This window comes from Hylaeus anthracinus, unplaced genomic scaffold, assembly GCF_026225885.1.
Source record: "Hylaeus anthracinus isolate JK02 unplaced genomic scaffold, UHH_iyHylAnth1.0_haploid 11982, whole genome shotgun sequence".
Lineage (NCBI taxonomy): Eukaryota > Metazoa > Arthropoda > Insecta > Hymenoptera > Colletidae > Hylaeus > Hylaeus anthracinus.
The window spans coordinates 4,722,246-4,747,576 of NW_026534330.1; the positions used below are offsets into that span (position 1 = coordinate 4,722,246).

The 25,331-nt window shown below is 37.7% G+C and overlaps 4 protein-coding genes and 1 long non-coding RNA gene across 8 annotated transcripts; 3 read left to right on the forward strand and 2 right to left on the reverse strand.

Moving 5' to 3' along the window:
* Positions 1-656: 656 nt before the first annotated feature.
* On the reverse strand, positions 657-1,841 carry LOC128886086 (uncharacterized). The gene is made up of 3 exons (XR_008459733.1): positions 1,276-1,841; positions 1,009-1,165; positions 657-921 (listed from the first exon to the last, which is right to left on the reverse strand). It is a non-coding gene; the product is annotated as an uncharacterized LOC128886086 (long non-coding RNA).
* A 147-nt stretch (positions 1,842-1,988) lies between these two features.
* On the forward strand, positions 1,989-5,554 carry LOC128886077 (17-beta-hydroxysteroid dehydrogenase 13-like). Of its 2 annotated transcripts, XM_054140633.1 has the most exons (7): positions 2,048-2,125; positions 3,121-3,258; positions 3,340-3,534; positions 3,596-3,725; positions 3,864-3,981; positions 4,067-4,192; positions 4,633-5,554. In XM_054140633.1, exons 2-7 carry the CDS (start codon positions 3,229-3,231, stop codon positions 4,736-4,738), a joined length of 705 nt encoding a protein of 234 aa, XP_053996608.1. In that variant the 5' UTR covers positions 2,048-2,125; positions 3,121-3,228; the 3' UTR covers positions 4,739-5,554. The 2 variants fall into 2 exon arrangements, with proteins under 2 accessions (XP_053996609.1, XP_053996608.1); XM_054140634.1 differs by lacking the exon at positions 4,067-4,192 and having other exon boundaries at positions 1,989-3,258.
* Positions 5,555-5,698: 144 nt separating this feature from the next.
* LOC128886071 (estradiol 17-beta-dehydrogenase 11-like) lies at positions 5,699-11,788 on the forward strand. Its single transcript, XM_054140627.1, has 7 exons — positions 5,699-5,974; positions 8,856-9,050; positions 10,060-10,416; positions 10,707-10,821; positions 10,900-10,984; positions 11,335-11,445; positions 11,526-11,788. Exons 2-7 carry the CDS (start codon positions 8,862-8,864, stop codon positions 11,596-11,598), a joined length of 930 nt encoding a protein of 309 aa, XP_053996602.1. The 5' UTR covers positions 5,699-5,974; positions 8,856-8,861; the 3' UTR covers positions 11,599-11,788.
* Positions 11,789-11,818: 30 nt separating this feature from the next.
* LOC128886085 (uncharacterized) lies at positions 11,819-13,314 on the reverse strand. The gene is made up of 3 exons (XM_054140644.1): positions 13,074-13,314; positions 12,709-12,842; positions 11,819-12,341 (listed from the first exon to the last, which is right to left on the reverse strand). Exons 2-3 carry the CDS (start codon positions 12,772-12,774, stop codon positions 12,018-12,020), a joined length of 390 nt encoding a protein of 129 aa, XP_053996619.1. The 5' UTR covers positions 12,775-12,842; positions 13,074-13,314; the 3' UTR covers positions 11,819-12,017.
* An 833-nt stretch (positions 13,315-14,147) lies between these two features.
* LOC128886067 (sodium/potassium-transporting ATPase subunit beta-1-interacting protein) lies at positions 14,148-25,310 on the forward strand. Of its 3 annotated transcripts, XM_054140617.1 has the most exons (7): positions 14,172-15,049; positions 16,060-16,197; positions 16,274-16,354; positions 16,432-16,623; positions 16,703-16,763; positions 17,152-17,185; positions 21,220-21,361. In XM_054140617.1, the coding sequence occupies exons 1-7, from the start codon at positions 14,996-14,998 to the stop codon at positions 21,227-21,229; spliced, it is 570 nt and encodes a 189-aa protein (XP_053996592.1). In that variant the 5' UTR covers positions 14,172-14,995; the 3' UTR covers positions 21,230-21,361. The 3 variants fall into 3 exon arrangements, with proteins under 3 accessions (XP_053996590.1, XP_053996592.1, XP_053996591.1); XM_054140615.1 differs by lacking the exon at positions 17,152-17,185 and having other exon boundaries at positions 14,148-15,049; positions 21,220-25,310; XM_054140616.1 differs by lacking the exons at positions 17,152-17,185; positions 21,220-21,361 and adding an exon at positions 17,647-20,632 and having other exon boundaries at positions 14,182-15,049.
* Positions 25,311-25,331: the final 21 nt, after the last annotated feature.

Genomic DNA, 25,331 nt, shown 5'->3' on the forward strand with positions numbered 1-25,331 from the left:
CGATTATTGGTTAGTAAAATCAATGTTATTCTTCGAGTTAACCTAACTCTTCGTTCTTGTAATTTAGGAAACTGTGTTTAGCAAAAAGTAAACTGATTACATTTGCCACGATTACGAATGTAGTGAATACGATTAGATTACATTTTGCTCTATATTGTTAGGAATCTCACACTTGTAAAGAATATAGTTTTTAAAATTGTATATGCTACTTCTATTTACATTAATTGTATAAATATATATTTACAGGTACAATGAACGTGTCTCCATTACTTAGAACCATGTGTCATACTATAAGTTCAATAGCTCCAAGAATAATGTCAGTGGCACCATTAACAAGTATTTTCAATCGTACCATGCATCATATGTGCAGTAGAGTAGGTGTTTCAAGTATATATACAAACCAAATTGGTTCATTAGATCTGCTTAAACCGTCTTTACCCATGTATAATCTTACCTGTGGAATGAAAGTGAGAGTTGTTTTAAAACGTCGTTGTAAAAGTTGCATTGTTCTGTGGAAGAGCAATAGAAAATACATAAAATGTAAAGAACACCCAAGACACAATCAAGTGGAAAGGTGGAAGCGGCCATACAATACATGGATATTAACATTTGCTTCACAAAAGCCAGTACGTGATTGGTAGAAGAATAATGTATTTTACAGATGTTATGTGTACTATATATTAAAGTAAAATGATTTCAAGAAAATCTGGTATCTGTCCTATTCAGTATGCCACAATAAAATATTCATTAATAAATATATTTTTATTCATTTTATACATAAGTAGGATGATACAATACATTACAATTTTATATTACTTTGTATCATTGTCAAAAAGTGTTCGACCCTTTATATAAGAATAATTTACTTCATTACAATATATCATTTAGGGAATTCAAATTAACATCTGTATGTGCTAGATGCTGAAAATGAGGAAATTTTTATTTCTGATTATATAAAAATATATATTATATTCTCAAAAATATGTGTATAGGAAGTCTATATCTTACTATAGGGCGGGCAAGTATAATTACTTCGAACATTGCGTAATGTTGTGATTGGAGAATATTTATCGTAATACAAAACGTAAGATGAACAACCACAGTAAGGAGCGCGAGGAAAATTAGAGAGAACAGCATATGGGGAACATGTTGCAGAAAAACAAACCTGTTAAAGTATATCAGTTATTAATTTAATGTGATTAAAAGTAGAGTATATTTTCACAGTACTTAAATGAAATTTTATTTTACATTCATCATATGCACGTAAGAACTTACTGTACAAGAATTAGTAGAAGGATTTGCTATAATTGTCGGGGGAATTATTGGTGGTTGACAATAAGTCGAACAGTCTGTACACGACATATTTAAATTATATACGCTTTTTATACTAGAATTTTAATTACAATAATTTTTCGGAAATTATTTATACGATATGCAGTACAGAGTTTACACAAATATGACGATCAAATCGAAATATCGTCATTTATTTTAATGATGTACGATGCATACATGGTTTCATCAGCGTAATGCCTGTCTCGTACTATTTTTATTTTTATAATTTGAAGGAATTATTTATCATGAGTGATCATGAGTCATCTATCATGATACAAAGAGTATTTTAGAAAAAGAATAGTGAGAAAATATTGCTTCTGGCAATGTGGCTGCTCCAGGCTGTTCCGCTATCGCGCTGTTCAACTGCAGCGCTGCTGTCGTCTCTGAGCAAAGGTTGCCGCATTAAAGAGGCATTTCTGCGCCTACGAGATGACAACCGAACCGATAGACCAACCAGTATGGGTTGCCGTATACTGGTGCATCCTTGCGCCTACAAGATGACAACCGAACTAACAAATCGGCTAGCATAGGTTGCCGCATGAAAGGGGTACCATGAAAAGGGAAAATGAAAGGAAGTTATTGGGAAATGTACAAGGAAATGAAAGGACATTAATATGCCAGGAAATGAAGGGAAATTAAAGGGAAATGTCACAGAAATGAAGAGAAAGTAAAAGGAAATGTGTCAGAAAATGAAGAGAAATTAATGGAAAATGTACAAGGAAATGAAGGGAAATGAAAATTGTGGCAAACTTACCTACACAGGGTGAACCTGAATAGGAATTTATTTTATTCTGTAAATATTATAATATGAATTTTATTTTCAATATTCTTTTCTATTATTGGATAATATGTGCATTTTGTACTTCCTTGAACATCCACATATCCTATAAATGCATACAAAGATCCGCAGTCCATCTATGAGTCTAAAACCATGGAGATGTTATAAAATAATAGTCTAGAACTCCATATCAAGACCCTGAAGTTCGCGTCAGGTAAACAAGAAGGGAAAAGAGAATGCCACGACCATTCCCTGTCATAAAGATTAATTAAGACGTCCACGAGGCGGGTTTATTGTTTTAGAGGTCTCCCTATAACGTCTAGGTGTGCGTCAATACATTATAGGTTCCCTGAAGTAGTAGAAATTCGATTGTCTTGCTTCGTTGAAGTCCTACCACACGTGTTCATGAAATTAACGAATAATATAACCTTACCTATCAAGTGAAGAATTCAGAATGCGAAGAATAGCGAGTGTTTTCAAGCCGTCATACTTGTGTTTGTTGTATGATCTGTTCCTTTTATCGATGAAGATTTCTTTCGCCATGATGGCAGCCGCTGTTAAAATGATCGTACCTGTTCGTTCAAAGAATCTGATAGGAGAAACTGTGGTGGTAAATTAGAAAATAGAGTGGAGCCATTAGTTTGCGTACTCGTCGTGCGCTGAAATGATCGCAGTGCATAGAAGGGGTAGTTCACTTAGGCTCCCCTTTGTCGAAGCCTGCAGGACTTGAAGACAACAGTGTAACAGAATAAAAATCTTGGAAATTGTTAACGTTAATATAATAGCACTGCAAATAATAATAATAACAACAGAGTGCTACGCGATATATTGGTTATCTCGAATTTGTTTGACTGTTAACTTTATATTTTCACGTTGATATTGAACAGTCCTGCAAGCTAACAAAATTCAGTCCTATCTAAAAGCAATGAGTGAGCAGCCACTGATGTATAACACTATTTTAATGTAACGAACGACGAGGAGACAGACGATCCTAGACATCTTTTCTTCAGATCACCGGCGCAGGACACGGAATTGGTCGCGAATTGGCCATTCAGTTAGCTTCCTTAGGCTGCATAGTCGTCTGCTGGGACATAGACGTCGAGGCGAATCGTTCGACGATGAGCGCCGTTTCCAAAAATGGAGGGGAAGTCAGAAAAGCTACTTAGGAATAAAGAACAACTAATCTGTTTTATTTAAGCAACGTTCATTTGTGATTTCGAACTGTTTAGGTTTATGGCTATGTGGTCGACGTGTCGAACAGACTGGAGGTACGCGAAGCTGTAAGATTGATGAGAAAAGTGGGGATTCCTGACGTCTCCATCCTGATTAACAATGCTGCCGTGTTGTACCATCACTCATTCCTGCATCAGGATTCAGATCTCGTCACGAAGACGTTCGATGTTAATACTCTGGCTCACTTCTGGGTAGGATAGTCTATTAGGTATAGACGGAATGCCCGTGGAATTGATTTTTTCATTTTGCTAGACGATCGAGGCTTTCCTCCCAAGCATGATACAAAACGGAAAAGGGCACATAGTGTGCCTGAGCAGTATGTGCGGCATCTACGGGGTGTCGGAAAAAGTCACGTATTGCTCTTCGAAGTTTGCAGTGAGAGGTATAAGAACTCGTGAAACAAAGTAAATTTTAATTGAATTTAAATTGAGTCGTTCGTTATAATTCTGCTCTGTCTTGGAAAGCCGAACAAAAATGATTATTATGATAATTAGTCATAATTAAATATTCACGTTTATAGGATTAATGGAAGGACTTAATGAGGAGTTGCGACTGGATCCTAAAACAGCTGACATACGATTGACGACCATTTATCCATTTTACGTAGATACTGGCTTGGCTAGAGATCCCAAGTACAGGTGGGCTATAGTTAGCAAATTACTATATGTCATATTATTATATATTCATTTGAGGATACCATTATAAATTCGAATTTCATCATAGATTTCCTTACATATTCGGAGTAGTATCGCCAGAGTACGCAGCGCAAGAAGTGATCAAAGCAATGCGAAGAAATTACACAGAGTATGCCATACCAAGGTGTCTTCTAACTTTGAACGCCATTAATAGGTCAGAATGCCATCGATCCCAACAAAATTAAATCACAAAGTATTTTGCAGAAATAACAAAAGAAATTAGCTCGAAGTTTAATCTCATTTTGTACGAGATAGTATAATAAACTATTAATGATCAGCTAGGCTGGTTGCTCGTCGAATTAATTAACCTTTAACAATCACTAGTCACTCTCCCAATTAAACAATCTTCGTTTAGTGGTATTGGCGAACTGTTTTTGAATTTGATCATTTTATAAACTAAAACTTAATTACAAGTCATGATGATGATATCCTTAATGTTGTTCTGTTTTTTTTTTTTTTAGACGTTATTGCAACTGAATTGCATTTTTGCTCTTCAAATCTAAGCCACACAAAATAAATAATCAAACAAAGAACTAATTAAAAGTAAGTCATTATCGCCATTGTAACTCACTATTCCAATAATTATAATTTCAGAATGGTCCCCGACAGCGTGATGAGATTAATTTTGGACTTCCTGGCGGATGTGGATCGGAAACGCAGAGAAAAGCTCATCGCCTGCAAAAATGTCGCGTCGAAATAACGTTATCGGTTGCACAAGTTAATCATTCTGTTGTATTAGTTTCGTTGCTATGCCTTTTAAGTTCATGTCACGCGATTCGAATGAGGAATTGAAAGACAAATAGCGTCAGAGATGATGCTCCATTACGGAAGCTGTGATTAAATGAAATGTTTTCTCCAAGAATTGGATGCATTGACTAAGAATACAATCTTAACTTTCTAGAAATAGTCGTGCAATTAGAAACGTGGTAATTATAGTTATTATCTTGGGTACCTTTGTGGGCGAATTTGGTTTAATGAAACTTTCGAAGTTTAATTGCTATGAGGCTGAGAAGTCACAGTTGAGTGGAAATATATTTTATTAGTTTGTATTACCAGTTGCCGTAGGTCAGGTTATATTGCAGTCATAAAAGTGTGAGCAATTCAACGATTGAAAAACTGCGAAGAATTTAGAGGGTGACGTACAAAAATTGTAAAACGCCCATTTCCTTGAAGCAGCCATTGTTTGTCTTTGTTTAGCACCTCTATTAAACTGCAGTAAAATTAACTTTCTCATACGTTGGGAAAAACCATGTATCTTCGTTACTGTTGGGTCCTGTCAAACACGTGAACTGATAAACAGTGCGAGAAGTCAACTTTTTCAGTCTGTCACACGTGTCCATAAATTCATGTGCCTGTGTTAGGTCTTGTAAACAAAATACAATTTGGTTAATATAATATACATTGTTCCACTTGTTAATGAGAAATTCCTATTCAAATCTAAGAAAATTCTATTCAATCCTGTTTTTGTGGCTCAAGAAATCTTCTATTGTTCCTTTTTGATGGCTGCTCTCATCTGATTCAGATCACTCCAGTGTTGGATTTAGGGCTTAGGAGTTGAATAGAAGGCCGAATAAATCGTCGAATCTCGAAGAGTGAAGGAAGGAGGACGAAGGAGGCGATGACCTTGCTGCTCTCAACTTATCTCAACGTATTCGAACGGGACGGTGTTCAGTCAAGTTCAAGCTATCGGAGCGCGCTGTCGAGTTGAACCTGGGGTATTCCCCTTGCACTCGTCGCTGCATCCTCAGCAGTTGCTCCAGAGTCGCTAAGCCGTTTGCTTCACTTTCGATATTAGAATTCACTTTCAGTGTTAGAGTTCACTTTCAGTGTGAGATTTTGTTTGCCAATCGAACGAATTGCCAGCGATAGTGATCACCTCAGTTCCCCGAAGGTCACAATCATACGGAAGTACCAATTGCATCGTAATTACATAAAGGTGTGTTAAATATATATTTCACAACTGAAGCTATCAATCCAGTGAATATTAAAGGAAGTGTGTATGTTTTTGAATGTTTCTTTAATAATCCCTGTTGTTAGTTATTTTATTATTCAACATAGTAACTGAATTCTTATTGGAAGTGTACACTGCAAGAGAGCTTCGCATAAGTAGAACATTTATTTAACTTTTATAGTAGATATAACAGAGGTAAAACGCACAAAAAAACAATTAGCAAGTCAAGAACGTTCAATACTTTATTTTTAACGTGACACCTTCTTCTATTGACAGTAACACGTAGCACCTACTTACGAAGGAATCCTGATCTGTCTATTTACGAAGCTTATTTTCCATACTTCCATGTGAATATTTGAAAAACATCTCACCAATATTAACTCTGGCGAATTCTGACTAGTGACGATTATGAGAATCGCATCTGCAACGCGTTGGCGATACATTCAAATGGGAATTTGGCTTGGTCTTTTTTTTCAAAAGATTCGACAGACCTACTGGAACCAGTTTACGAACTCACAAGGGAACGTATCCAACTGTCCCACGCCGATTTTGATAAAATTTACGTGGTACTTACTTCTCAAAAAAATACGTGTAAAATATTTTTTTGATAAGTACTTACCACATAAATTTTGTCAAAATCGACGTGTAACAGTTGGATATGTTCCCTTGTCAGTTACTATGATAGGAGCGTTTGACTCTGGAAAGTTTCCCTACGAGGTCTTTGTTACAACATGAAACATTCAAGAGTAATCCTGTATTCCTAATATTGCAAGGAACTTTGTAATAACATTAAATCAATATTGTGAAGCAACTGTGGTTCTATTATAATTTTAAATAATCTATTAGTATGGGGCAATACAACAACCGTGTTATACATATACACGATACAATATAATTAAAAATTTAATAAAATCACAGTTGCTTCACAATACTGCTAGAGTGTTTTAAAAATATTTTCAAAAAAAATATCACACAGGCATCTTGCTTAAATATTATATCGTCTTGAGAAAAGAATGTTCCAAGTGTCGTTCTCACTGTTCAACGCAAAAGTGAACTTATAGCAAAATGATGATTCACGTTTATAATAACTAATATTAATTTACCGTAGATTCTAAATAACAGTGATTTCATCATGGATCGACGACGACCGCGTTATTAAAGTTGTTTTCCTATTCGTAATAACAAGTCGTTATAGAATTATTAGGTTTTTTTATTATTAGGCTTTTTATTATTGTAGGGTAGAGCCATGGATTAGGGCTTATGTCAGACAAATTGTAATAGATCACATCTAGATTCACGAAAACACTTTGCAACAATATATAATTTAAAATATGTAGCAATGATATTCTTTGGCAATAATCCTCGGGCTTAATTTTTTTTCTCAAGGTTAAACAAATTTAGGAAGCTCCTATTTAGTTTCTTCCTCGCGTAAAAAGTTTCAAGAGAAAATACTGAAATGATATAATTGACGAATAATAAAAAAAAAAAAAGAACTGTACTTTGGTCCTGGATGATTAATCAAGTATTATAGATCATGAACCCCGGAAGAACCTTCGGTTGGTCGCGGATCAATGACCATCATGCTGTTCGTAAATGATAGGTGTCTACCTTCTCTTGCATCACATTCATGCTACCAGGTACTGGATGCTTGCTCGAGCATCTTTTCTTTTTCTCGCTGTACACGACAAAAACGAACAGAAATTCTTTCTCGATTTAGCGAAGTGTTTTCGTCGATTTTGGCACTCGAGTGCAATTAAAAAATGGCGAAAATAACTGCGATCCGACGTGAGAGATACGTTGGTGCCTGTATTAATTAATCGCGGAGTTGATTTGCGAATCTAGCGGTCGAATCGTGGCGAATTGTACAGGTTCACCTTGACTGGACTTTGAGAAAGGAGAGGCAAGTTCACGGCGAACTACAATAACGCTTTTACGTTGCACTTGTGTCGCACGACTGCACGCACTGCCAAACTGTTCGCGGAGTCGTTGACACCAAGGGCGCAAGGTTGCTCACTGCACGCGAGGCTGTTGCACCTGGATGCAGGATGCAACTGGAATTTATAAAAGTAGCGTTCTATGAGTCACCTTTAGAGTCTAATCAATTATTGGTGCGTGGTATGGTTCATCATCCATTGGATGGTAGCACGATTGATCCCCTCTTGTAACGATACTCAAAAAATATATTTATCGGGGATAACGATAGAAGAAATAAAATAGAAACATTTTTGTTATGTATATTTATTATCTATTTAATGTTTGGAAATTAAAAAATCGAAATGAATTAGGAGATAATGGGTGAAAGTATGGTATTATTTATAGTAAGTAATTTCTTCTTAACGCTTCGTATAAATTGTATTTCAATCATTGAAAAGAAGCAAGCAACAATTATCTTAGAATTATATGATTGGAAGAACTTCTTTCAACAGTAAATTTATTAAATGAATTCAATTTGCTGGTAGAATTTTCTTTTATTTGCCTGATATCTTTGTGCCAATGTTTGAAAGAAGCTAAAGTGCTGTTTCTAAGCTGACCATAATTTACACAAACTCGGAACGGTATCAGATTTATGGCTTAATAAAGACTTAATTCGCCGAGCTCTTTCGACAGATTTAGAATTCTACCGTTCGAAACACTTTACAAAATCACGTAATAGCAGCAGAAGACCTTGGCAACAGGGTCATTATAGCATAAAATAATTTTATTCGTACCTTATAACTGTAAGTACCTATACAGATAAATGTCTGCTCGTACAGTTGATTTGTACTCTCTACAAAATTATTTCTCTCTCCCTGTTAAACATTGCCATCTGACCACATTGCTCTGCTTTCACTGCATTTTCTACCTAATCTGGTATTTATTTTTTCAGTGCACAATGTTTGTTTCAAGAGACGAAGCCATGACTGTAAACTCCAGAACCGGTTGCCCTTCCTCAACAGTCTGGCTATATCTCACCGTTGAATTCCTGATTGGCATGTTCCTATCAGGCATTCTAGCCATCCTCGGGGTCGTTAAAACCCTCCTGCCCAAACCACCCAGAGATTTAGCAGGAGACATCGTTTTGGTACGTATTTAAAATTGTTATCAAGGCCAGGTTACAAAACCTTTCGAAATATTAGAATCAGCCGAAACTACTACTTGTAGCGAGGACCATTCAAGGGTACATGCTACGTGATGCCCTTAGGCTACGTTAGCTAAGAGGAGTCCCTCTCGTGAATACAAATATTCAATATTAGTTTTGTGATTAGTTCAAATGGCCTAGACAGAGCAATTCGATACCTAAAACGCATATTGTGTATATTGTATGTAACAGTATAGAATTGCGAATCTAAAATAGGATTGAAAAGAATTAAATTATTTAACGAAGAAAGAATTCAAAATGAATAGATATGAACAAAATTAACGAGCACGATCATGTTATTCACAAGAAGAATCCATGTCTAAAAAAGATACGATTATTACCAAACATAGTACTGACAAGACATCCCCTGAATAAGAAGAAGCAACTTTGAGCAAAATCAGGGCTGGAGAGACACGACGTTCTGATAAAGATGTTTTGTTCTTGCCAATCCTCTCAGTGATATTAATATCACGTTTTTATACCATGTTCTTCCATGTCCTCGCTAGTTAATTTAATGGTACTCGCTTTAAAATTCACCATGCCAACGACAAACAATTATTGGGAAGGACGCTGTACGATAAACAAAAATTTCAATTTGTAGACGTTCTTGTAGAAACTTCGTTTCCTTTGATGCTTGAGTTTCGTTTATTAGTTCTACAGTGAAAAGTACTGTCGCCCATATATGGGTGACGCGCTCAAATTTAACGCTCAAAGTGTTAAATTGTTAGATTATAAATAATGCTTTGTTGCAATGTATGAATAAAACTATCGAAGTGGAAAACTAGGTACACACCGATCGAATGATCTGTCCTCCGACTCTCTATCATCGAAGCTCCATTAAAATTTGTTAAAGGACAAAGTCGTCCTACTTTTATTGTTCTCCATGTATTCAACTTCCTTAAATTTCAACTAGCACATCCTAGACAACCGTTAGAACGCCTTATCCATTTAGGTAGCTGGTGCAGCCTCGTCCCTGGGCGAGTCCCTGGCAGAGGAGTTCGCTAAAGATGGTTGCTCTGTGATCTGCGTGGACAGCGACGCCGCGTCCATAGAAGAAACAGCATCCAGACTACGATCGAGTTACCCCAGGGTCGAGGATGTCGGATCCAGCCACGGGAAGGATGCACCGTCTGCAAAATCAACCATATCAGCCTACGAGTGCGATTTGCTAGATAAAGATGATATAGGAAGGACAGCGCGGAAGATCAAGGATGAGATTGGCAAAGTCGACGTCCTGGTGACTTGCGTCGGCAACATGAACCAGGATATCTTCGACACGGCCAGCACAACCTTGATGAGTCACTTCTGGGTAATGCTTCTTTTATCCAATGATGGGTAGAAATTCAGAGAAACTCAATCTCGTTTAATTCCTCGTCATATACCTGATTGGACAGGTGAGAAGGATCAGAGGGACGTAGGTGAGAGATTGATCTGGGGTCGACGTACTCGAGAATACTGTCTCTGTTTCTTCTATTAGTCAAGAAAATTAATTATCCTTTCAATTCTTAATGGAATTTAAAAAAAACTCCATAACTATAAATGAAAAGAATGATGCAACTTCTGTTAACGGTTAATTCAGGTTGTTAATTACCTTCCTAGACGGTTCTAGCCTTTCTGCCACTGATGCTGTACCGCGCACGAGCGCACATCATCGGTGTCACGCCGGTTGCCTCGAGCAGAGACGCGTATCACGGTTCAAGAGCGGCGATAGCCAGTCAGTATTCGATCTGTCATTTATAGCGATAAGAATCATATCGTAGCAATATGACTTATGCTAACTGGTTTTGTGCAGGCCTCATGGCGAGCCTCTGCCAGGAATTGAGTAACCACAGCAGCCACCTCACATTTATGGCGTTCACTCCCATCGCTAGGAGCAGGTAACGGTGCTTCTTGAGAGATCATTACCATATTCAAATAGTGGACTTGATACAGAGCTTGAAATAAAATATCTAGCTATTATGGTTGCATTTTCTGAAGATCTGAATCTTGAAATTGGTCCCTTGGTGACATTTAGTATAAGGTTAAAGTCTTTTGCGAGTCTTTTGACTGTGCAGGTCAGCAAATGCAGCTTGCAATTTTGATGTTTTTTTTAACTTAATAGTAATTTTTTTTTTAAACTACGTGTTTCTGAAAATAATTTATTTTACTAATCAATGAGACACTTTCTATTTCTTTAGTAGTTTTCTCTTATAGGAGTTGATTAATAAGTCGTCGATTTTTGTTAAAGTACAATGAAGGAGGACGAACAACAGGTAGCAAGAAATATCGTCCAGGCTGTCAAAACGGACCAGAGCAATTTAAGTGTCAGCTGGATGCCCAGGTTCCTGTATCGACTAGGGTATGCGATTCCCTATTACCTCTCAATTGGAACCATCGAACAAATCTGACAATAACATATTCTTCATTCTTTATTTTCAGCTGCGCGACGTACCACGGAATAACGACGTTCACGCAGTGGGTTCGCTCGCAGGGATGTGATTATCCAGCTTAAAAATTATTCAGATTCCTAGACAACGAATAATACTGATGGAACAAGAGGAGCCTGGTGGCATAAAAATGACGACAAAAATTAAATCGTCGAAGAAGTCTCAGGACCAGTTCAATTAATTCAAGGCGAGCCCAGAAATCATGAATGGACTTCGGAATTAGGAGGATTCACGTACCTCCTGCAATCACAAAAACTTTCACAGCAAAAAAAGAAAAAGTTCGAACTACTTACCACGGTATTTTATTCAATTAAAACCGAGACAATCATCTTCCCGCTCGAGAAGCTCAGGGAATTAAGAAGATGGAAGCAATAGGCGTACGAATGTTAGCAAAAATAAATATATATTAGAAAATATAGCGACAACGAAGAGAAGACAGTGTCCAGATCGAGTTAAATGATCTCCAGAAGAGCCAGCATTGTTTTCATTGCAGATACGAGGCTGGTTCTTGAAGCAGGACGTCGTAATGGCCACTGTCCGAGTTCCCAGTGAAAAGGAGCCTCGCGGTTTCGTACTGGGCGCTCACGAGGTTGTGAAACACCCGTTTCAGCTCGTGTCTCTCGTTGATCTCGCGATAAATCGATAGATTCATGTAGTACATCTTCGTGGCCACCGTGCACTCGAGCTCGCTGGCGAACGTCCCTACCATGCTCATGTAATTGCAGTACGCCTGGCGCTCCGAAATGTTCCATTCGGCCATTACGAACGGACCGTACTCGTGCCAATTCTCTTTGATGTGTTGGACAACCTGGATTGATATTATTATATGTATTATTGTATATTTGCGTTGGGTGTGTTCTGATATGTGGGATCTTCGAGGACCCATGAACAATGAAAGAAATTCATGGTATTAAATACTTGAAGTGTTAAATTTCTAAAATTTGGCCTCAATATAGTTTGCTTTCAACGCGTGGTAGCGAACGTGTTGATTACGCTAATCGTGGCCTTCTGCTAGAAGGAGGTCTCGATCTTAATAAACACGAATGGTACGTTATGTATGTATGAATGTTTGCGTTTGTAATATTATGTACAGATCTCAAGTCACAGGAGCTAATCGCAAACTGATTCGCAGTGGAACTGTTACAAGAGAGGATATAAGAAAAAATAAAGCGCACCATTGAACGAAGGTATCGGTGTTCGTCTTCATTTCGCCACAGGATATAGCTGATCGCTCGGAACATGCAATTCCCATCGCCGTAAATGTTGTGCACGCGAAACGTGCCCTCATTGCACCTTAGTCGAGCCGTACCTGTCAAGTTATATAAATGTTAGAAGAAAACATGAAGAAACAGCCTCCTACCAGTAGCTTTCAAGATGAAATAATAAAAATAATTATTTCATTTAATTAAATTGGGAAACCTCGGTCCGAAGTATTTTTTAAATATTTTGTTGAATGTCACTGGTAGGTGTTCTTTAGTTAAATACAACATTTAATGAGTGGAGTGGAATAGAAGGCAGATTTTTACGTGCGTCGAGGCACCTTTTTTGAAAAATATAGAACGTTTGTTTTTATCTCGTTTGGCCCGACAATTGGCCCGATGTTTGGCTGATAATTCGGTGTAAGAGATCCAATCGGCCTGCCTGGAGCAGCTGGACTTCCCCCTTGATGTCTTCGAAGCACGGCAAACGCTGTTGAAGTCTCCTCGGTCCAGATACTGTTCACGTCCGAATCGATTGTATCCTTTAGCATTCTTGACTACCGACAATCGACGTTCGCAATTCTCTATCGATAAAATTAGCGAAGATCAGTTGACAAAGGAACCACTTCTTAATTTTGTATTATTGGAGTCCAGTATCATCTTTCAATTAATGTATATTTCATTATCAAGATCAATTCAATAGCGTTCAAGTTAGTTACATCGCATCTAAATTAATTTCATCTCATTTAATTAATATCTGTGAACACTGTGCTCCAACAACTTACAAGACAAGAAGAGTTAGGTTTGATTTACCGTCTTCGAAAATGTGGCTGCAGAAATAGAAGCACCACAGGCAAGGTATCAACAGTGTCTTGAAGAATGCTAATATCTGGACTCTTGAAATGTCCAGGTTAGATATGCTTCAAGATCGAAGGAACGCTTCACTGTCGTCGATAGCCGCATTTTTCAATTGTGTTCGATTATGGTCACAAATTCACGCGTGGATTATTTATACCAGTATAATTTACTACGTTGACGTTTGCATTTTGAAAACTGCGACGTATTTATCGATCTTCTGATGTCTATTGCATTGCAAAACAGTGAAGTTGCATATATTTGCTGTTCTGTAGGAAGAATAATAATAATAATATGAATTTAACTCCCCGCGCCTACTAGATGCAATCGGCGCTATAGCCCGACACATCTGTAGCACCGGTTGCCAACTAACAGGGGCACCTTCTGGAGCCTGCTAGATGCAACCGGCTCTATAAATTGAGTACATCTGCATCGCTGGTTGCCAACTATCAGGGGTACCTTCTCGCGCCTACTAGAGGCAACCGGCGCTATAGCCTGACACATCTGTATCACCGGTTGCCAATTATCAGGGGTACCTTCTCGCGCCTATTAGATGCAACTGGTGCTATTGAGTAATCACATGTGCATCGCCGGTTGCCAACTGTCAGGGGGATTCTGTCACGAGATAGACAATTTGTTCGACTCATTTATGAAGAAATACACCTTTTTCGTTATTTTACGTATAAAATTTTAACCGTGAGAGATAGAAACAATCGTCTTATACGAAAAGGTACACCGATATAAACGGTTTATCATTCTAATAACTCCGCTAGTGCTGTTATCACTGCGATAACACTTTCTTCGATATAATGGTCATTCATTTAAGAACTATGTGGCGTAGAAAATTCCCGAGATAAGAGAGATTAAAAATTTCAACCGCATCCCAGGACGGATGTAACTCAACAATGGGAACATTTCTGTATGTTAGATGGAGCTTGTTGTTGTGACACAGCTTTTTGCGATTACTGGACTATATTTCGGCCGTGTCGAGTACATTTTTCAAATGTCCAAGTAGCCAGAGGAACTCCAGCTGTTGCACCGTGTATTTTTGGACGCTCTGTATAGTCTCGAGTAGCGTCGAAGGTGGGGAAAACTGTTTCCCCTTCCTAAACCGAACTCCGGAGTCGACGGATTCGTGCGAGCAGACTTGTAGCAACTTGTAGACAGTCCGTGACAAAGCGAACGGTCGTGCTTGCTCGACTACACAATATCCTAGCCGCGGACCGAAGCGAGTGCATGTCACTTGCACTTGCACCAGTCACCCACGAGAAAGGGACGGAACAAGTGTCGAAGAAACATGGCGGCGCATTGGAACGTGCCACAGTGATGCAGCGTACGCGCAACGAAAACCGCGACTCAGACTGACCAAAAAGGCCTCGCTCACTAAACATCCATCTGGCCAAATGACATGGGAATTTGTAATCGAAGACACTTCCTGTTGACAATATGCGTCTTGCAACTTGTGAGTTTCGTTCGACGAACAGAACCCTTCTCAATTCTACCTCTTGCTTCGTTATCGTTCGTCATCGCGATACGTAAGCGTGCATTTTCACGGTTTTTCCCAGGAGGATCGAGTCATAACCTTTGTTTCCACGAAACTGGTTTCGCGACGAGCTTTCCACCCGGAGTAATTCGCCAGCGATACCAGCGATGTTTTGCATAAGTTTCGAACAATTTTATCGATATTACGGACCGATCATCGTATCGCTTTATCGACCCGGAGGTCGCGTGGTTTATCTCTGTTAAGTGGAGATCCCCGTAGAAACTAGCCCAACTATTTATTTAATGCCGCTTTTCCTACTTTCTACTACTTTCTTGTGCTCAATAACCGACCACTTTTTATTCCCTATGCTCTGCCTTTATTCTATTAAGATTCGTCATGATCTTATTTCATAATTGTGTTACTTCGAATTCTTTTACATCCTGGCTTTCTTCCAAAGACGAATTTTATTCGAATATTATTCGTGACTTTATTCTATTGGGAACAGTTATTTGAGCAAATTTTCATTCATTCGTTGTGTAAAATGTAGTATAAGAATTTTTTCCACCTGTGCTTTCTTTGTATCTTATATGAGGAAGTATTAATTGGTATAATATACCTGAAGTAATCTGTTCATTTGGTAAACAAGTTATGTAAAGTATAATTAATATTTTATCATTGATCGATCAACAAGATAATGTACCTTTAATGAACATCAAATAATCTGTATGCATAGATGAAAATAAATAAATGAACAAAAATAATTGATCATTTTGAAGTAAATCTTTTCTTTAAAAGAAATGGATTCTGTAGAGATGCTTCATGGACAATGGTTCTGACTCAGAGTGGGTAATTAATTGAGTATTTAGAACACGAGGCAATTGGTGCAGATTAAGAATGCACACAAAAAAGGAGTTAATAGAAATTGAAGGAATTACATACTGTTGTAATAACAGTATATTTACAATATGTTGTTTTTTCTTTATACTCAGATCACTACCATAGAGCGCCAAGTTTTCGACTTCCTGGGCTTCATGTGGGCCCCGATACTGGTCAATTTCTTCAATATTATATTTGTAATCCTAGGATTCTTTGGGGCCTTTCAGTATAGACCTAAATATATCATATCGGTAAGTAAGAATTACTATTTGATTGGAGGATTATTATCATTGGAAAATCACTTATTTGTTTCTCAATTTATTGTAGTATTGCATATGGAATACGCTATGGCTAGGGTGGAATGTATTCATGATATGTTTCTACCTCAACGTGGGTGTGCTGGACAGAGTAAGTTTCAAAATTCCATATAATTTTACGACCTTACTTGTAAAGAGTAAGCTACAATCACTCTGAACATTTTTTAGAATAGTGATGTTTTGAACCTTGGCACTGGCAGTTTTTCCTGGTGGCACGTGAACGGACCAGGCTGCAAAGCTGTTTACGATGTTACCGAGCCTGAATTATTCAGACCTGCGCGGCCTACAAACGTAACAGACTGCGTGCTAGATTACGAAGTAGTTGAAATTTTACACGCGTCTACTCAATGTATTTTAGGTGTAAGTACCATCTTTGCGTTTATTCTCGAATGAAGTTGCGTCGGTCGTCTTGCTTAAAATTATCGTTTCTATGTTTCAGTTTATTGCAATCGTCGGTGGTATTTGTCTGAGTAAAGTTTTCCTAGAAGAAGACGATAGCTGTAAGTATAAGACTTGAAACCCTTTGTTTCGATTATTGCCAGACTCAGATTAGTATAAAAATTAGTTCGTTGCGTAAAACTATGTTGACTTTAATTTTGGGGCATTATTTGGTGGTAACTTTGGGTAATATTTGCATTGGTATTGGTAAACGAGACTTAAGGGAAAAACATTGATAAATCTTGTGCCTACACTTCCGAAACTTTCATGTATCACTATTAGTGTAGCAAAAGGTGCAATGATAAATCTTATTTTCTTGTTACATTTCGGATACACATTTGGTATTTACGTTTCATTGTAAAATGAAATCGCAGCAAATCACCTTTGGTGTTTTAATTATATAAACGTCTGAGATTTATTATTGCTTGAAAAGAGGGTTGTCGGTTACAGTTGATTTCATTGGTGGATTTGATCCTCCATTTTGGTAAGTGCTTTGCCTGATTCATCGTTTGCACGCATTTTATCTACCCACTTAAGCACGAGTAATAAGATTTTTATACGTATCGCGATAGCCACTGGATTCCTCGTTGTTTATTGAAATTCTTGGGCACGTATTGGTACCACAGAGAATGTTAGAGTATCGTGAAGTAACGTTATGCATCGTGGATATTACAAATTTATTTCTACTTTATGTAGTTATGTAGAATTGTTAATATAGCATGTACTCTTTGCAAACGATAATTCGTATCATTGAACATTCATTTCCGACAATTATTCAAATGCATTGATAAATCATTAAGTAATGTGGCAGATTATTCGCTAGTATCGGCCATACCAAACTACAATTAATTATACCATTTAAGTTACCCACAACGAAACGAATCACCTTTGCGCAAAACACAGCAAAATTTGATCTAATACAATGGATTCTACGTCATATTTCAGTTGACTTTGTTGGAGGTGATGACTTTGGGTTGGCAGGCCACACAGCGTTACATCCTATGTACGTTAGCTACTCGGCTCTTCCGTCACCTGCCCACCCTCAAAAAACTTCCAATCAAAATTACCCTACAGGCACTGCTAGCTCCCAGCAATCCGTTTGTAACGATACCAGTTTTCCAAAGCATAATGACAAAGTGTGCAATAGCTCGGGACGTATTAAAAACAATAGTTTTAGAAACGACACCATCCGAACGAATAGGAGCAACGTGTCAAATCGCGAGTTGAAGTACGTAGATTACTCAAACGATTACTCCAACCCTTTGGATCACTTGCAGAGGCCCGTGTCTCCTTGCGACGAATACGATTCGTTAGACAGTGCCGCTAAATTGAGGTACCAAAAGAACAAATTGTATTATCCACATTCGTCAAAGTACAGCCCCGTTGCGTCGCCGCGGATCAAATCATGTTCTGCAGTTGCGAAGCAAGCTAAAGCCTCCAACAAGCCTAGAGTCTTTACAGATTACGTTCGGGAACAGCCATTGAGATCCTTCTATTCCGATCCCAGATTGGCGGTCGAGAATCAACAACAAAATACAAGCGAACAAGAAGCACCGAGTAGGTCTCACAGAGACAGCAGACCCCTGTCGTTGTATGCCAGTAACTTGTAGGTTTAAAACTTGAGGGAGTATTCGGTTTTTTCGGACATAAAATAAGTAACGTCTATTTTGTACGAATGTTTATAGAAGTCTTGTAAGGAATTAACTTTTTTGATCCGACAAAGAGAATACCCCCTTAAGGGTAGAGCGTTCCCTTTGTTTCTTTCTCTAGAGTTTTGCGTGAAATTTCTTTCTAGCTTTGAAAGCACACGACTGAGGTTGGTGTACTTTGACGCTGTTCTGTGTAAATTTCGGAAGCGTGACACACAATTCCTATACTTGCCAAATAGATAGAACAATTAGAGTAGCTAGTTTAGGGTGCCTTTCCCATTTTCGATTTACATTAATCTAGATATAATTCTATCCATTTTTGTAACATCACGCTCAACGTTCGTCTACATTTGAAAGTATTGACTGATATAGTGGCTCGAGTTGCGTGTTCACTAGCACTGTTTGCTTTCGTGTTCATATTAATACAATTTCTTTTTTTTTTTTTTCATTTTTTTTTTTTTTGCATTGAAGATTTATTTACAATTGTTCATAGCGTGTACAATCGTGTTGCTTGTAGTTAGTGACACGGATTTGTACGGATACATATGCACTGTGATACGTATAGAGATATGAATCATGTTTGTTCGCGAATGTTCGAGGCTTTATCGATTGTGAATTTCGAAAATTTATGCTTGACGCAGAATTTTTTATATGGAACGTTGCATAATGAGAAATGCAGCACGTACAAAATTTTATTGTAATCGTTTACGTATGTTTTAGGATTTTGTTTACGAACCGTAGATTTATTAATAATTTTTATCATCGATATTCCCTCGTAAGGATTAGTACTTGCTAAGGATTTATTTCGGCAATACGCGTTGGCCTGGCTTGAAACGGATAGCACATGATGTAATATTAGGTTTGCATTTCTATAGCTTGTTGTATCGTGATGGTGGACAAGTCTTTGTTTAAACGGTGCTACGAGAACTTTTATTTTAAGGACACGTTTGAATATTGCAGTAGTGCATGCTAGCTCTTGTTCTTTTTCACAGTTTTAAATTCGATAGAACGTTTTTTTTTTTTTTTTTACATCTTCCTTCGAGCAACGATTTAGCCGTAACGTCTACGCACGTAGAAGAAAAACGTACAATAATACGTGCAATCAATTATCAGATACAAGATAGATTTCTCTACAATTTTATTTTGTAATCGTGTACTTTTCAAATTTACTTTCGACATTCCATAGATTATCAACTGAATATCTAGTAAAAAGTGAAATCTGAAGTGACAGTAGCTGTACGAGATGCTTTTCTGGTTGTTTTTTTTTAATTTTTTTTTTTTATACAGAACACAGAGTTGTTCGTTTTTTGATAGACTGCATACATATTAATCGTGCAGGATGCTCTGTAAATTGCGGATCAAGAGCTAATAAAAGTACATGGGTCAAGTGTGATGATTCGAGAATAAAAATATTTTACTTTCAGAGGACTTTACTTTAAATATTGCAGAAAAATGTAATTAACTGGTGTTTCTCAAATTGTGGTCTCAAAGTATATTATCGAATAATAATTTCATTTTATTGAACAGGTCCCTAAAAAAGAGAAGTTTGAGAAACACTGTTCTAAACGATCCACTGGCATGGAAATTAAATTGCTAGTATTGTTGCACTACGTACACTGATTGATCGATCATCAAATTTATTGCGATCTAATAATAGACAAAATGTATGATATATATTCGAGACGCATCGCGCTGTGCAAATACATTTTTTCCATCACACTTCACCAAGATACTATCGTTAGCTTTGTTCTTCATTTATAATGCAACCTGGACAATACCTAAGTTCTTTTACCTTAAGTAGTCTTAATCGAACCATTGTTATTTATCGATTAGATATTTTGTACATGTTGCAATACTTAGGATACCAATTGTTACTTAATCCTTTTACGTTTCTTAACGGGGCATACTTGTCGGAGTCACTATCATAAATGTTGCTCAGTGAAAACTAATTGTATATAATTTCATATGTTCGTTTTAAGTTTATGTGTAACGCATGTTACGTGATTTATTTATATAACACAGGCACACTTTATTGTATCACGGGGTTAGAGGATTCAATGTTGTCGAATAATACCTGACTACGATTGTTAGTTGTACGTTAAAATTGTCACTTCAGATTGGTCGTTCAACGTAGTACCAATCCCTTCCTCGTTCGAAACTTGTACAGTAGTCGTGTGTAATTTGTTTAAAGGCGTAGTTCTTAGTTTTATATTTATTTACTGTATCATATAATTTACCTTGGTGCAGTTCATTGGCGACAATAAACGTGCAATGCTACTATACTTGCTTGCTTTTTTATTTATTAACCCCCGTTCTCTATTTCTTTCTCTCCTGTCTCTCTAACATTCTCCTCCTCTGCGGTTTCTTTTCGGGGAAACTGTTGTTTCGTTTACTTCTTAGTTAATTCTTTTGGTGATCGTTTCAAGTCTCTGCGTCGCTGTACGATCTAACGCCAGGGATGGGCAAAATTCTCATCCTGATAGGAACATTTTGAACAACGAGTAAAAGATAAATGAATTTTAATTTATTGGTTATCTCTGTTAAAAATCTTTCATTGCGTTTCCAAAACTAAGGTTGGCAAGGAAAGATGATGGGCCGAATGTTACTCAAATGGATGACTAGAATGTTACAGAAATATTGTATTCTATTATTTCAAACTTTGTTTATATTCAAAGAGTAAGTTATTTATCTTTTATTCGTCATTCGAAGTCTTTACCTAGATGAAAAAGTTTGTTCGTCTCTGAACAAGAGTTTACACAGTTGGAAACACGTTTATGTGCACGTGAGAGCCGCGTCTATAGAGTTCATGAGTAACTAGATCAGCGTATCGACTATTCCCCATCTGACATTCGCTCTGTTTCCATCCCAGTGCAAGCTAAACGGAAGAAAAAGCAGCCGAGGCCGTTGTACAGTATCGAGTACTCTCAGCCTGAGCCTCCAGTACACGATGACAGCGTCTCACCCAAGCCGATGACGCCTCGCAGAGTGAAGCGCAGGTCGGTGATCTCTCGAGACGGAACGCGAAGGTCCAGCCGCAGGAGCTCTGTGAGACAATCCCGCAGGAAGAACCCCGTGAACCGAATCATGGACCACCAGGAGAGCCTCTACGCCAACACCACGCCTAGCAACCTCACCAATCAGAACGTCAACTCCCTGTCCCAAGGTACCCTCAACTACGACCGAATCTCAATGACCTGGGACAGAGATAGGAACTCCAATTGGCAGCCAGAAGCTGTGAACATGGCCGTGTCCTCTCCCACTTTATGGAACCAGGACTCTTCCAACAACTACTCCAACACCACCAACTACACGAATCAAAACTATCCCAATTGGGACGCGAGCAGTTCTACTAGGAACCTGGCTGATAATTGGCAGCCTAGCGAGTTGAGCCCTATGCAATGGCAAGGCCAGAGTAATCCTACTTTCCAGCAGACCAGCACCCAGAGCCTGAACGGCGAGGATCTGGATGACTTATATAATAATCGACCAGCCAGCGCCAGGTCCAGTTATAGCAACTATCACGGGGTGAGGGCCACGCCACAGGTGCCTAACAGGACTGACATCGTCAGACAGAGCCAGAGACAATTCGTTCTCAGTGGACCCCCTGCTTATCAGGACACAGTGATTTGAGGTATCGCTGGTGATGTTGGGAGCTGGCAAGAAATGATCTTGGTTAGAGTTTACTGTCCTCGTTGTTTCATTCAATTAATAAGGAGACCAATTATGTTTGATTATGTCTCCTTGTGAGAAATACAGAGTGTAGTTCTCTATTTTCCATGGATGGGCAAAATTTTATTTGAATACAAAATTATATATGAAATATAGCAATCTATTTATAGCTACATTTCAAGAGAAATATCTATTCTACCTTATATTTGTTACATGAAAACTAACTAAGAATTTTGCCCATCTCTGCTACTGATCCGTGTTAAAGCTTGACTCTTAAAACACAAGTTTATTCTTGTTGATTCCCAACAGTAAAAGGCCTATGTTTGCTGTTATGGATGAAACGCAATAGCATGTTACTATGTACTTAACACTTTGTTACTTTTAAGTTTACTACAGTAAGTGAGAGAGATTTCTCTCGCTACTTCACCGACTATCAAGCTTTACTTAATCCTCTATGGTCCTATGTCGAGGGAGACTCGACAAAAATGTACTGAAATCAAAAATCTGGACCGCAGAGTATTAAACAGGGGATGCAATCCCTGTTTGAGCTGCATTTTGTTGTGTACAATCAGGACCCTGTGCAAGGGACATCTTGGTGAAATTTTAACAATTAGACTGTGAATTTCATTTAATTATAGCGTGTATTAATATAGAAAAATGATTCTGCACACGTCTAGCACATGTTTTTCATATTTAAATACGCTATAAATGAGTGTCCCTTTGTTATCCTATGTCGAGTGAGGTTCTACATAAGAAATCTGGATCACAAAGGGATAAAATTCGTAGTCTAATAGCAACGTTCGAAGGATTTCGAGACTAGCAATATTTCACAGATCTCGTAACGACCTTCCATCTTCTTAAACCTCCGTCTTTCATCTCAGGACTCAACGAGTCAGAGTTTCCCCCTTTTCCTAATAAACGTTTAGCTGTTCGCACATTTCACCATCGATACGGAACCGTAGAATGGTATATCTTTTATACGAAATATATATGTACATATAAAATTTAACTATACAAAATTTTCAATACCAATTTGTCGCAATGATCACTTTTTGCTATGCGCTTTTCTTTTTTCTAATGCAATTTATTAATTATTGCTTTACTTCGAGTAACTCGATCAAATATTGATCTGAGATTAATTGATAAAACAAATAATTCTTTTTAGATGTTACAAAACGATTTACAGCATAAAATGAATAACTAACGTCGTCGCAGGTTATTTAACTCGTCATTCAAATTTTCGTCATCTAAAGGATCATCTGTAAATATCCAGTTAATAATCATTGCCTCGAATCATTCTGTACAAAAAGAAGAACGACGATCATCCTTATTTATAATGTTTGAAGCACCTTGAAGCCTTAAAAACGACGCACTCACACGTGACTTATACAATTTAGGGAAATAGATAAGCACTCCTCTACTTTTCTACGTCCTATTTTCTAAAGGACGTGTTAAGATTTTTACCGAACGCCATTGTATTCTTGCAATTGTGTCATAGTCTTCCAGACTGCGAGAACAAAATAATTAAAAAAAAAAGTATGTATATGAACCGCTCAGAGATCGAGAAGGGATGATAAAAATCAAATTCTTCGAGAATCAATTCATCAAAGTAACGATGTATTAAAAATTAATAAAATGTGCGTAAAAAAAAAGTGATTAGAAGTAAGTAGAGTCACTCACGATTGGTCGCTGAGAGTTTCATAAATGTCCAGTGGCGTAACCAGAAATGTTGAGACTCGTGTATTAATAGTTATAGTGTGGCCCTTACAGAAGGAAGATAAATTTAAAAAAATACAAAGTGATATTTTTAATTTAAAAAAGAAGTAATTTCTAATAAGACAAAAATTATATTTTATAAAGTTGGGTCTCCTAAGTTACGCTACTGTATCGGTCTCGTGTAATAAGCGTATCGTTTTCAATGCACTGCGCGTGAAAAGTGCAATAAGAGTTTCTCGTCGGAGTTGCAGACTATTTTTTCATGCGGTGAATCAAAATACACATAGATTACGTCGATGGCGTTGTTGAGCTGCACGTGCCTCGATCAGAGATGGTCAGAATTTAATTTGAATAATAGCGGTGCCACAAGGTGATGCTACCACACGCCTCAGTGGCACCATTAGTTCCCATACTCGTCGTACGCTGAAACTATAGTGGTGCTCAGACTTGGTATAATCACTTACTGGCGGTATTTATTCGATCGAATCGTTAAATTCTTGTTTGTTCACTGTTGAATGAAATATTTTATTTTGCAATAAAAATGTTAAGATACAACTTATAGATAAGAATTTTGCCCATCTCTGGCCCCGAGAACTTTGCAGATTTACCTGGTAGGATGTGAAATGTAAACCAAAGTATTAAACATCGATGTAAGTTAACGATAATACTTGTAATTATTCTAATGTAAAACTGCCTCAACTTTTACTCTCTGACTGTCGTACAACGTAGGATTTAATTTTAGCGATCTCGCACACGATTGATTTAAGTACTTAATTCTCGTCGATGAAGAATCTCTTAACGCTTTGCTCATCGATCAGGATCACTGCACTTGCTGCCTAATACCGTAAATTGCATCTTCAATATTTCTTTATAAAATAAAAGAATAACGAAACAGTGGACTTTTAGTTACACAAGCATCGATGAACAGAGCATTGACTTGTTTTCACACTTTGAGTCGACGCGGAGTAGATGGGATTTAGCTTAAGAAAATTAGTATTAATTCGACGAGCGTTTCGTTGTTACATAATTTATGTTTAACGATAGTGAAATTCGCATGATTCTCGATATTGTCATTTTGGTGAGGTGATCTGTTGCCATACTGTGCGAGGGAAGAGCATAAATTAATTCGCGTTTATTTCTGCTTCAATTCTCCATCGCACAGTGCAGCGATTGTATTATTGTATTTTATTCTCGCGTATTCGTAGAATTATTGTTAGGTGTACTAGGTTTACACGAATGACAGCTATTATGAGCGCGCGAGGAGATTGCCATAAACTCCTCCCCGTACTCATCGAGACGCCGCCGCGCCGTGGGTTCGTGGCGCTCTTCTCGCTAGCGCGCGATACTTTTAACTATCAATCACGAACAATGTGTGTCGTTTTCGACGCAATCGGTATCTCCTTATTATCTGTTTACGACATCTCACGCTCAGGATTCAACTATACGTCATCACAGTGATACAATAGCCTCGTTAACGGGAACAACATGTTCTATGTTTTCTATGTATTATTGTTCACCACTATTGTACAATGTATTAGCAATAATCACAAGACAATAAACGACTACTGTTCGGGACTTTGTATCTTGGTTAATTGT

What these genes read in the sequence shown, in the direction of transcription:
- LOC128886071 (XM_054140627.1), top strand. Translation starts at nt 8,862, where the DNA reads ATGTTTGTTTCAAGAGACGAAGCCATGACTGTAAACTCCAGAACCGGT. An exon ending in TAGCAGGAGACATCGTTTTG is followed by an intron (nt 9,051 to 10,059) that starts GTACGTATTTAA and finishes TTATCCATTTAG; the next exon opens with GTAGCTGGTGCAGCCTCGTC. An exon ending in AGGTTCCTGTATCGACTAGG is followed by an intron (nt 11,446 to 11,525) that starts GTATGCGATTCC and finishes CTTTATTTTCAG; the next exon opens with CTGCGCGACGTACCACGGAA.
- LOC128886067 (XM_054140615.1), top strand. Translation starts at nt 14,996, where the DNA reads ATGGGAATTTGTAATCGAAGACACTTCCTGTTGACAATATGCGTCTTG. An exon ending in CAATATGCGTCTTGCAACTT is followed by an intron (nt 15,050 to 16,059) that starts GTGAGTTTCGTT and finishes CTTTATACTCAG; the next exon opens with ATCACTACCATAGAGCGCCA. An exon ending in GACCTAAATATATCATATCG is followed by an intron (nt 16,198 to 16,273) that starts GTAAGTAAGAAT and finishes AATTTATTGTAG; the next exon opens with TATTGCATATGGAATACGCT.
- LOC128886085 (XM_054140644.1), bottom strand. Translation starts at nt 12,774, where the DNA reads ATGTTCCGAGCGATCAGCTATATCCTGTGGCGAAATGAAGACGAACAC. An exon ending in ACCGATACCTTCGTTCAATG is followed by an intron (nt 12,342 to 12,708) that starts GTGCGCTTTATT and finishes ATATCAATCCAG; the next exon opens with GTTGTCCAACACATCAAAGA.
- LOC128886077 (XM_054140633.1), top strand. Translation starts at nt 3,229, where the DNA reads ATGAGCGCCGTTTCCAAAAATGGAGGGGAA. An exon ending in TTTCCAAAAATGGAGGGGAA is followed by an intron (nt 3,259 to 3,339) that starts GTCAGAAAAGCT and finishes CGAACTGTTTAG; the next exon opens with GTTTATGGCTATGTGGTCGA. An exon ending in ATACTCTGGCTCACTTCTGG is followed by an intron (nt 3,535 to 3,595) that starts GTAGGATAGTCT and finishes TCATTTTGCTAG; the next exon opens with ACGATCGAGGCTTTCCTCCC.